The sequence below is a fragment of the Esox lucius genome, chromosome 19 (assembly GCF_011004845.1).
Source record: "Esox lucius isolate fEsoLuc1 chromosome 19, fEsoLuc1.pri, whole genome shotgun sequence".
NCBI classification, from domain to species: Eukaryota; Metazoa; Chordata; class Actinopteri; order Esociformes; family Esocidae; genus Esox; species Esox lucius.
The window spans coordinates 15,240,341-15,252,558 of NC_047587.1; the positions used below are offsets into that span (position 1 = coordinate 15,240,341).

The 12,218-nt window shown below is 43.0% G+C and overlaps 1 protein-coding gene and 2 non-coding genes across 3 annotated transcripts; 1 reads left to right on the plus strand and 2 right to left on the minus strand.

Annotated features, from left to right (window-relative positions):
• Positions 1–1,403: 1,403 nt before the first annotated feature.
• On the minus strand, positions 1,404–9,717 carry LOC105018352 (aquaporin-9). Its single transcript, XM_010883693.3, has 6 exons — positions 9,493–9,717; positions 8,363–8,489; positions 6,528–6,665; positions 5,899–6,017; positions 3,139–3,356; positions 1,404–2,508 (listed from the first exon to the last, which is right to left on the minus strand). The coding sequence occupies exons 1-6, from the start codon at positions 9,592–9,594 to the stop codon at positions 2,307–2,309; spliced, it is 906 nt and encodes a 301-aa protein (XP_010881995.1). The 5' UTR covers positions 9,595–9,717; the 3' UTR covers positions 1,404–2,306.
• Positions 9,718–10,703: 986 nt separating this feature from the next.
• On the plus strand, positions 10,704–10,894 carry LOC114829654. The gene has a single exon (XR_003777534.1). It is a non-coding gene; the product is annotated as a U2 spliceosomal RNA (small nuclear RNA).
• A 474-nt stretch (positions 10,895–11,368) lies between these two features.
• Positions 11,369–11,559, minus strand: LOC114829656. The gene has a single exon (XR_003777536.1). It is a non-coding gene; the product is annotated as a U2 spliceosomal RNA (small nuclear RNA).
• Between the last annotated feature and the right edge of the window lie 659 nt (positions 11,560–12,218).

The window sequence follows — 12,218 nt, forward strand, 5'->3', positions numbered from 1 at the left end:
ATAACATGCTTTACTTATTTTTATCTCACGTCGATCTCTTAGATATTCATATTCTACCAAAGGCATTTCTGCTCATCTGGTGATTGTATCACAGTACACTTAATTAAACAACACCTTGTGACGTCAACCACGTGCTACTGTCCATACGGTGTTTTCACGGAAATCCCCCAGCGGCTTCATGTCATGACACGTGGTGTGACATGGATTATCAATACTGATCCTCGGGACGGTTGCTGTGGTGGGGGTGATGGTGGTGCTGGTGGATCACACTACCTCCAGCAGTGCCACATCTGTTGGGCAGGTTCCGTAAACTAACCCGAAGCAGGATGTCAGTTTGGGGACGGGCCTTCGGCTGTTCCGAGAGCCAGCGCTCGGCTGTCCGTATTGCACTGAACTAATGAGTCTGGAAAGCAGATTGGAAGCGCACCCTGGAGAAGAACGAACAGCCGAAGTGGTCAACAAACAAAGAATGCAAATACTGTTCAATGTTTACAGGATTAGACAAATAATACAGCTGATCAATATTTACAGGACATAAAAAAAGTACTGAAAATCCTGACAAGAATATTAAGACACGGATCATTTGCTGCCTGTCGACCGGCACTGTTGACACTAGCTCTCCACTGTCCTGGAGGCAGCCTCGTTGAAGCTCCACAGCTGATCTCTTGGAGGTCTTTTCCTGGAATGGGCCTCTGGCTGTGTCTGAACCGTCATTCCTCCTGCCGCTTGGAGGCATGCCCTATTATGTCGTCGGTGTGCCCGGTACTGCCTGTAATGCTGCCTGGTCTTCCGTAGGTACTCCGCAGTGGGACATTTTTCCCCAGAGCCCCCGCCCCCCACCTAAACTCCTAGGTTCTTCGCTGGGCTTGGATCTCCTGCTGGGCCACCTGTTGCTCCTCACTGCCCTCTGGAAGGAGAGTGGAGCCTGCTGTGGCTTGTGTGTTCTGATTTAGGCCTTTCCCCAGAGCTCTCCGTTGGCTCTGGAGCCCAACTCTCACTGCGGTTTGTCATCTGGCAGGCTGTCATGGCCCACGTGGACGGCTGAGGTTGGAGAGAGCTGTGCCAATGTAGAGGTGGTGATGGAGATGGGCAAGGGTTTTAGCTGCAGCAGCAGTGCAAATGATCCTCAGCTTAAACCTGTAGTCTGTCTGTCACAAAGGGATCCATCCCCTAACAGATGACTGCATGTATCTATGATTTATGACTATCCTGTATTTTCTGCATGTACTTTGGAGGCAGTCATTAAACCAAAAGATATCCCTTAAATTCACTGAAGAACAGCTGTGACAGTCCCTGTTGAGAAGTTGATGGCAGCAAGAACCCTGGCAAACTTTGTGTTTAGCTTGTAGTTTCTGTCTTATACATTGTTGTTCCACTATACAGATTTGGCAAAAAGACATGTATTTAAAAATACAAAACGCATTAGTAAATGTTTTATTATGTATCCAATTAACACAAACAGGAATATCTTTGACACATTGAAGTAGTTTGGAAACTATTTACATAGCAACAGTACAAAAGAAAAACCGAACAAAGGACAAAAAGTAAACGACAACAATAATAAATATGGATGGTGACAAAACATTTAACTGTCCCATATGGGACACCTGGCTGGAAAAACATGGCACTGGTCTGTCAACTGGCAGAACATAGGTGGGTCAGGATCAATCTCTAAAGATCTAAGCTATCACTGCTCTTGCAATCACAACATAAACATTATCATAATGATCATAAAACTGGGCTTGTGTTAATCGTTGGCATGAAGTGGTTGTTTAACAGAAATAGTTTACATGGAAGTGAAAGTGGTGTTTGTGTCCCAATAGGGGTGGAGTTTCATGTATAAAATGACCAGTGGTCTTGTCCAGTGTTCCAGCAGACTGCCACGCATAGTAAATGATTCTCAGCTAACCCTTCTGAACCTTAACCTTTTTCCAGGCTGCTGGATAAACCTGAATGCTACCTCTACGTTATAATCCATTCTACAGTTCTTCTTCATGTGCTTTGACTATTGCTGGAGCACTTCAAACACTTCAGCAGCGGCCTGGAGTTAACTTGCGCTGTAATCTGCGATCGTATGCGACATACATCTGGTCACTATAGGCTATGATGTAATAAGAGGCTAACACCCTTTATTTTCGACCACAGGGCATCACCGTTGCATGCTGGGAAAGCAGGCCTGTCCTTTATCTTTCTGTGTGTGTGTGTGTGTGTGTGTGTGTCCATACAACATTACTCTCCTGATTGACTTCACAGTAACTTGGATTGAGACATTTTCTTTTATAGTCCTTGAACATGAATGAAGCTCTCTAGCTCATGGTGATCATCTCATATTTGTCTTTGAGACTGCTGTCTTCCTCCAAATCTTCATCATCCTCTTCCTCCTCTTCTTCGCATGGTTTCTCGGGCTGTTTGTGATGCATTTCAATAAAAAGGAAGTAGACCAGGGCGCCGACCAGCCCTCCTACCATGGGCCCTGCCACTGGGATCCACCACCAGTAGTCTGATGTGCTGCAGGGATATACACACACACACAGATCAAAATAAAACCTCCAGGCCTCTCTGAAACAAAATTACAAATTCTGCCCTCTGAGTTTTTTTAATTGAGATGTTCAGAGTTCCAGTGCCTTGGATAAAGCTGTTATTTGGAGGTGTCATCATCTTTGGAATTTCAGAAGGGGAGAGGTAGTTTGGACCCATCATTTTAAGAGAGGTCATTGAGCACTGTTCTGACCTCAACTCCTAGAACATCCTAATTGCGCATCGGACCAAGACTTCCCAGTTGACTGAGATTAACTTGTGACTGACTGCAGACATACAGTATACAGCAAACATTGATTACCCATCATGCCACTGTTAACCATGACCAGTTATGCAATGCATTAATCAGCACACGACTGCCTTGTTTGTAGCACTCTTTCAATAAAAGACCATCAAAAAATTATCTGATTCAGATAGTCATCAGTTTATCTAATGAATTAGGCGTGCATGATCATTTAGGAATACATCAAATTATCGGCACCGCCTTGGGGCGGTTCGACTTGAGGCGCTTGTGAGACACTGGTATGGATTATTTCCCTTAACAAGTCCACGGGCTATCTGAACACATCTGTATGAGTTACTTGACCACACACAAGTTACCTGAACACTTCCCAGCCCCAGCCGGCCACAGCGGTGAAGAGCCGAGGCCCCAGGTCCCTGGCCGGGTTGAGAGGGTACCCGGAGTTCAGCCCCATGGACACTCCGATCGCCATGACGATCAGGCCGATGCACAGGGGCTCCATGCCTCTTGGGGCACCGATGTTCTCCCCGTCGATGATGGCCAGGATACACAGCACTAACATTCCAGTACCCACCACCTACAGTCAGAGGATTTAGAGGCAATTATACTATAACTGATTATAACAGGGTCCATTTCCATTCAGTACAACCCAGTTGGAAAGTAATGTAAATATAGGGACGCTCGGTAACATCGTTCGTTTGCATATTGCAGCAGCAAACAAAAGAATGTCTTTGAAATGTTGTTATTTATGTTTTTTGTGAAAACTTTCTTTTTATAGATTCTTGTTGGAACAGGCTGCAAAACGACCCTAACTGACCACAGAGGTTTGTTGTCTACAATCCTTCAGTTCGTGCACACTTAGAAAAAAGGATTCCAATGGTGTTTCTTTACATGTGAATACTGTTCTAACAGTTTGCATTTTGCAGATCCAGTATGTAACCTTCAGCCATAACACAATGACCACCGACAGGAGTGACTAACACTGATAATCTCCTTATCATGGCACCTGTCAGTGGGTGGGATAAATTAGGCAGCAAGTGAACATTCTGCCCTCAAAGTTGATGTGTTAGAAGCAGGAAAAAGGGTAAGGATCTGAGCGAGGGCCAAATTGTGATGGCTAGATGACTGGGTTGCAGCCTCTCCAAAACTGCAGGCCTTGTGGGGTGTTCCCAGTCTGCAGTGGTCAGTACCTATCAAAACTGGTCCAAGGAAGGAAAAGCGGTGAACCAGCGACAGGGTCATGGGCGGCCAAGGCTCATTGATGCACATGAGGAGCAAAAAGTTGTTGAAAAGGTTAATGCTGGTACTGATAAAAAGGTGTCAGAACACACAGTGCATCGCAGTTTGTTCCGGATGAGGTCGCGTAACCGCAGACCAGTCAAGGTGCCGATGCTGACCCCTGTCACAGCCGAAAACGCATACAATGGGCACATGAGCATCAGAACTGGACCACAGAGCAATGGAAGAAGGTGGCCTGGTCTGATGAATCACATTTTCTTTTACATCACGTGTAAAAGAATGTGTGCGTCGCTTACCTGGAGAACACACGGGACCAGGATGCACTATGGGAAGGAGGCAAGCCGGCGGAGGCAGTGTGATGCTTTGGCCAATGTTCTGTTGGGAAAACTTGGGTCCTGCCATTCATGTGGATGTTACTTTGACACGTACCACCTACCTGAGCATTGTTGCAGATGATGTGCACCTTTCATGGCAACGGTATTCCCTGATGGCATTGGCCTCTTTCAGAAGGATAATGTGCCCTGCCACAAAGCAAAATGGTTCTGGAATGGTTTGAGGAACACATCAATGAGTTCAAGGTGTTGACTTGGCCTCCAAATTCCCCAGATCTCAATCCAATTAAGCATCTGTGGGATGTGCTGGACAGACAAGTCCGATCCATGGAGTCTCCACCTCGCTACTTACAGGATTTAAAAGATCTGCTGCTAACGTCTTGGAGCCAGATACCACAGCACACCTTCAGAGGTCTAGTGGAGTCCATGCCTCGACTGGTCAGGGCTGTTTTGGCGGCAAAAAGGGGGACCTACACAATTTTAGGCAGGTGGTCATAGTTTTATGGATGATCGTTGTATAGTCATTCAGAATGCAGATAGTTGTGAATTAATAATTCTACTTGTTGGATATCCTTTGGTTTGTTTTCAATAGGAATCACTTTGTAAGTCAGTATAATGTGACATGCAGGTCAGATGGGGCCTTTAAACCATGAGTTCCAGGTAGAACCCTTTACATTGTGTTCTTTAAATAACGTTTTCATGTAATATGTTTCCCTATACCAGTCTTGTATTTTTTAGAACCATACCAAGTGGGTTCTATTAAGAACAGGTTTCCCTATGGCGGTTTTTCTCACCCACGCTCCTGGACACCCCCCTGCCCTGCATGTTTTAGATCTCTCCCTGCCCTAACATACCTGATGTAGCTCATGAAGCCTTGATAATGAGCTGATCATTTGAATCAGGTGTGACAGAGCAGGGAGAGATCGGGGTCGAGACATGCAACGCACCCAAACATGCAGGGTACCCAAATATGCAGGGCACCCAGGTGCATTTGCCCTATGGGGACAAACCAGATAGCCCTATATTGTTTTGTCTGGTGTGACCATCAGAAAAGGGTAATTAACCCCGAAAACACAATTACCAAGAGGATGTGTTTTTTAGGAATGTAGGACAATCAATATGCATTAGTAACATTCCCCAGAGAACTGGGAATGAATGGTTTAATGACTAGTTGGGACAAAGCACTGCTAACTAGTGCAGGGGAGTTGTCCACCTGGTCTACCAGGGTCATGTTCAGTACAGACATGCCTGATTGGAAACGTTTTGCAGCTTGAACATTTTTCTTATTGGACTTTCATCCCTCCCTGAACATACCTTTGACCAGTGAGGCCTATTGGGATGGTCAGGACCAGGTAGGAAATGGACCAGGTCTGGGCAGGAGACCAAATAGCTCAGATCTAGTGGTTGAGCGCCTGTTCCTCTCCTACAATATTATCTCAAAGGTATTATTGAGGAGCCTCCACCCCAAAACACAAAACGTAATGGCAACCAAAACGGGTACCAGAACATGTATCAGACTGGGACTCAAAACAGACACACACGTCCCACCTGGTCAACAAAGCCTCCTAGGAGGGTCAAGGACCTGACAGGATAAGAGGCGAAGATGTGTCCAGTGGCGTTGATTCCAGTCACCGATAGAATCCCATTGGTGAAGTCCATGAAAGCGTCTAAGGCAGGAAAACAATTTCGGCGGTATAAAAACAAAACAAAAATTATTCCTGATTCAGATTACAAAGTACTTAGTTCTTTGAGGTTAGGTTGGGCTTTGTGTCAGCGAAATCATGGATTTCCATTAAAAAACACTAGTAATTTAAATGTATTATATTCTTAAGCCAACAAACAGAGCAAATAACGGTTCATTACAAATGACATAAAATAGAGGGAATAGCAGTTAACTCGGTGGGCTGATGTGTTACAATATGCCCCAAGGCATTAAAACACCAATCTGTCAGAACACTGTGATCTGCATTTGGTCATCTACAGCTCTAGAGCCACTGATCATAGTGGTGGTAGCAGACTACAGATATGTTGATTGTATAAACAGTACATTTAATTAAACAATCACCTTCGGCAGCGTAACAATGAGAAGACCTCTCTCTTTCTGTGCATGGGATCATTCCACATTCCAGCTCCATTCCATGTAAATTACTGAATGCAGAGACTACCATTCTACTCACCATAGTACAAGCCAAAGACTGCAGCGGCTCCAGCGAAGGCCCCAAGGAACTGAGCGATGACATAGATAGGGAACTTATAGAACTTGAGTTTTCCCAGGACCGTCATTGCCAAGGAGACAGCAGGATTGACATGGGCACCTGGGAGGGAAGAGAGAATGAACAGGTTATGGATCCCCCAGGGTTGACATGGGCCCCTGGGAGGGGAGAGACAGGTTATGGATACTGAAAGGTTGACATGGGCCCCTGGGAGGAGAGAGAGAAAGACATGTTAGGGATGCAGTAGGATTGACATGGGCCCCTGAGAGTGAAGAGTGAGACAGGTTAACATCCAGCAGGTTTGACATGGGTCACTGGGAGAGAAGAGAGAGACAGGTTATTAATCCAGCAGGGTTGACATAGGTCCTTGGGAGGGAAGAGAGAGAGACAGGTTATTAATCTAAATATATTTTCCTGTTATGCTTCCAGTCCTAATTCCTCCCCTCCTAACCTGTATTAAAGGTCAATGGACCCTGTGTTTTGATTGGAAGAGTGGATAAAAAATATATATTGTCATATTCATCACAGGTCTCATTCAGACTTTAACTATCTATTTAAGATGGACCCAAGTCAACGAAAAATGGCCTCAACATTGTCTGACCGAATTAGGTCAAGTGATGTCAGACCTGAGCAAGTCTTCTGTCAGCCTGACAGTTCATCAGTGCTGCCTGGAATCAGCCTCATTGAGGAAAGGCCACAGCATGAGATCAATGTCGAGAGGACGTTCACTGCCCGCAGTTACGAATGACCTGGCTGGGCTGACACTCCAACTGAGCTGGGGGTGAGAATCAATCGGCGGTTCAGATTTATTGGCTCTGGATTGAAGCAGGCGTGGCCTCAGTCTAGAGCATAGGGTGACACATGTCTGTTGACAAGGTGCAAACTGGGGATTATCTGTAGCTACTGGTTACTAAATACCAGGAAATGTATTCCTCTATCAAAAACGTTTCCCTCTCTGTACACTTTGCCTCCCTGGAATGGCAAAGCCTGTAACTGGATCCTTAGGATGTGACAACTGACCCTCTCGGAAGATGACATTTAACCGTTAAGGTATGGTTTAAAATGGTTTAGGTGAAGGCATTGGATAAAGGTAGGAGTGAGGGTTAGAGTTTGGAGTTCTTGGTAGGGACATCCCAAAGATTCTGGATAGAATTAGCTATTTTTGGCATTATGTAACTGTAATGTGGTGGGACTCATCTAATGTCATGGGAGAAGTTCTGACAGAAAAGTGACATTATTTTGTGGAACCTCTTCAAATGGGAAAACATAAGGACGTAACAAATGTAGAGGGCTGATATTGAAGACAGTTCTGAATACAGATGGAATTTAATTAAATTATGCATGTTGCTGTTAAAGCACATATGTAATAAGATTTTATCACATTATTTGACTACACTATTGTAATAGAGATGGCATCCTTTATTGACTGAACTGAATTCCCGTATCCAATTTTAAGAGGAATTGATTGCAGCAAAATCCAATTAACACAACACACCATCCATCAAATAGTTCACGTACGTTCGCGTAATCACAGGACAACAATCCATTCTCAATCAGTTATTGTCTATATCTGAATGCTGTCCTGTATTGTTACTGCCTGCCCCTCATTCAGCCATGTCTTGTCTGAGCTCATGTTTCCACTGTGGAAGCATAAGTAGTCACAAGTCTTCTGCAACATTCATCTCGGGTCTAGTCATGGACAAGTCTTGCTACCGGACAGGCATTTAAAAAAATTATACATATTTTGTGACATTCATTTGTCATGTGTTTTTAAAATGCGACTTCATAGTTAGGCATACCTGACACTCCTCCGGCCACGAACACAGCCATCATCAGTCCCACGGAGAAACCTATGTGGATGGTCAAAGTCTCCCCCATGGCGTTTCGACTCAGGACTGTCTGAGCAACGGACCCGACGCCAAACAGCTGAGTGAGATGGATGGGGAGATGAAGACAGAGTTTGTCTCAATGTGATTCGATTTAGCAGCCTTCCGGTTGATGGTCAGATGATCTAACCACTCAGGATACCCCAACTTAATCCCATTTATTCAAATACTATTGGCAGATTTTCTTGTAAGAATTAGAATTTAAACTCACACAGCAAATTGGGCAGTGTTATCTGGTGTTGTTGTTTTTATTCAGTGTAACATTTTTAGTGTGGATTCAGGTATTAAATTACCTCTTAAAGAATTACATTGTATGGCCTTGGGTGGTCTGCTGCCTCCATTGCACATCTCCTACTGCAGTATGGGTTCAAATCCCTTCCAATGCATTGTTTTAAGTCTATCCTATATCTTTCTCCACTTACCTGTCAAATAAAGCATCAAAATGTCTGAAGAATATCTTGGAAAAAACTCCACATGGAAACAGGTTTGGTTTATCAACCAGTGTGGGTGTGTGACTATGTTATTTTTAATGGTTTAATAACAATATTGGTCATTATGAGTTGTTTTGCCCTAATTCCTCATGTGACAAATACAATATTATGTTATTTGATAACTAAAGGTGTCAATTCCTAAAAACACTGCTAAGTGCTAATCAGTGTCAGCACTAAGCAGTGTTAAACTAAACCAATCATATAACATGCTAGTGCTACTTTTAAAACTGTGTTGATTCAACACTGAAGAATTTCAGATGAAAAACATTTGCATGAGCTAGAAAAGGTCTCAAGCCAAATAAACACTCTTCTTCATGAATTTTAAAATGTATTTTCTGATTGAATTTAAGCGGGTAAAACCTTGCTTCATTTCCCAACAAGGAAAATTTTTTACATTAGATGCCATTCATAATAGGAAGAAACTTATACTGACTGCTGCTAGATTCGTACCATCAACATCTGTCAACAGAAGAACACAGCTCCACAAAATGAGCTACACAGTCAACCGTCTTGTTACGTTTTGTTCATAATAGGAAGAGGAAAAGTACTTACAACCAAGACAAAAGTCCCCAGAAATTCTGCCAGGAACTCCTTGAATATCCCATGTTTCAGAGCAAAGTGTTGGCTCATGGTTATACTGGATTCAGTTACCATGTACCCGCGTGCCAACGTGCTGTCAGAAGTGACAGACGCCCGACACTCTCTGTGTCTCTGTGGAGTTGATCATCGCTGGACCGCCACTCCCAGTACACTCTAAACACACTCAACACCAGTGACATTGATCTCTGCACCAGGCCCATTGATCTTTTCTGTTCATACCCTTTTCTCTGCGTCTGTCTATGAGCCCAGTTCACACCTGGTTCAACATGTGTCCTTTGTCCTTATCTTTTGCAATACTAGGACGATCATTCTTGCACTTACTGTGGATGCATGGCCAGGGGTACATGAATGACAGGGCTGGGTTCAAATCTGAACCGAGCTGCTAAATGTTTATTTTTTTTATTCCAATTACATATTTTTTTTTGTCAGACTAGATCGAGTGCTTATTTATTCTATTAACAGAGTAGCGTTTTGTTCATATTTCCTGTATTTATTTTGATATGTACAGTAATCAGTACCATCATGGATGAAACATTTAACTTAATTTCCCTAAAACAATGTTGAATAATTCTCGTGTTCTGCAAATGTTTTAAGATACTACGTTCCTAAAACGGCATTATATCAACGACTGTCGTCTGGAAGAGAACTCTAAAACGTAATTTTCTTTTGTATAGGTTCGTCACGCTCAGATCAGTTATCAGACAACCGAGGGTCATCAGATCTAGATCCCCCCCAAGTGGCCATTCCTGATTACTTCCGCTCCATTGCGGCAGCAGTTATACCAAATATATATTTAGTTATGTAAAATATTTCAGACAATATTATAATCGACATCACTCTACATCTAGCTTTTATCACCAAGCGTTTGATAAATTGTTCTTCAGACTGTCGTAAATTCGATTTTTACGTGACATCACTAAATCATTCTTCTGATTGGTGGACCATAAACACGTGACTTTATAGCCTGACAATTTGTTACTTCGTAACAGTCAAAAGTGGTTATTGCAAATGATTATCAACTTTCAATCATAGCCACCATGTTTTTTAAACATACCCTTTTATATTTGGACAGTAAAAACACAACGTATATTTTTTCGGGTTGTAACCGTCACGGAGTTTGACGTGTCCGAGAATGACTCGTTCCTCGCGAGCTGTTCCCCGGTATCGCTTCTCGGCCTTTTGGCTAAGATCAAGTGTAGTATCTGTTCTTATCAGTTTAATATCTGATACGTCCCCTATCTGGGGACCATATATTAAATTGATTTTTGGAATAGGGAGATGGAATAGGGGCTTGCTCCGTCCACTCCACGCATCGACCTGGTATTGCAGTACCTCCAGGAACGGTGCACCCCCCTCTCTTTGTACAAAAATTAATATGGGGAACACAAGCTCTGAAGCCTCGGTCCGGTAGGTTTCCGCTGGGATAGCGGAATGAAACCAGCGATTCGGTAGTCTGTTTTCTCCTCAAAATAACATTTTATTTTACTTTGATCTTTTATCAAGCTCATTGTCAAAATTAACAAACCTCATTACTCTTAGATAAGTGCCTGAACATTTAAGAGTAAGCCTTCACAAGCCTAATCCTCGTTTTCATTTGGTGTGTTTTCTTTTCATTTAGTTGTATGTTATATATTTCTCGTTCTGGTGATCTCGTTCAGGCACTTATCTAAGAGTAATGAGGTTTTTACATTTTTTAATAATATAAAATGTTATTTTGAGGAGAAAACAGACTACCGAATCGCTGGTTTCATTCCGCTATCCCAGCGGAAACCTACCGGACCGAGGCTTCAGAGCTTGTGTTCCCCATATTAATTTTTGTACAAAGAGAGGGGGGTGCACCGTTCCTGGAGGTACTGCAATACCAGGTCGATGCGTGGAGTGGACGGAGCAAGCCCCTATTCCATCTCCCTATTCCAAAAATCAATTTAATATATGGTCCCCAGATAGGGGACGTATCAGATATTAAACTGATAAGAACAGATACTACACTTGATCTTAGCCAAAAGGCCGAGAAGCGATACCGGGGAACAGCTCGCGAGGAACGAGTCATTCTCGGACACGTCAAACTCCGTGACGGTTACAACCCGAAAAAATATACGTTGTGTTTTTACTGTCCAAATATAAAAGGGTATGTTTAAAAAACATGGTGGCTATGATTGAAAGTTGATAATCATTTGCAATAACCACTTTTGACTGTTACGAAGTAACAAATTGTCAGGCTATAAAGTCACGTGTTTATGGTCCACCAATCAGAAGAATGATTTAGTGATGTCACGTAAAAATCGAATTTACGACAGTCTGAAGAACAATTTATCAAACGCTTGGTGATAAAAGCTAGATGTAGAGTGATGTCGATTATAATATTGTCTGAAATATTTTACATAACTAAATATATATTTGGTATAACTGCTGCCGCAATGGAGCGGAAGTAATCAGGAATGGCCACTTGGGGGGGATCTAGATCTGATGACCCTCGGTTGTCTGATAACTGATCTGAGCGTGACGAACCTATACAAAAGAAAATTACGTTTTAGAGTTCTCTTCCAGACGACAGTCGTTGATATAATGCCGTTTTAGGAACGTAGTATCTTAAAACATTTGCAGAACACGAGAATTATTCAACATTGTTTTAGGGAAATTAAGTTAAATGATTCATCCATGATGGTACTGATTACTGT

Excerpts from the sequence above, each read along its gene's own strand:
- LOC105018352 (XM_010883693.3), bottom strand. The coding sequence starts at position 9,594 with ATGGTAACTGAATCCAGTATAACCATGAGCCAACACTTTGCTCTGAAA. Across the intron at positions 6,018-6,527 it reads AGTCTTTGGCTTGTACTATG|ACGCTTTCATGGACTTCACC; the intron begins GTGAGTAGAATG and ends TTCCTGCCTTAG. Across the intron at positions 3,357-5,898 it reads TAGGAGGCTTTGTTGACCAG|GTGGTGGGTACTGGAATGTT; the intron begins GTGGGACGTGTG and ends CTCTGACTGTAG.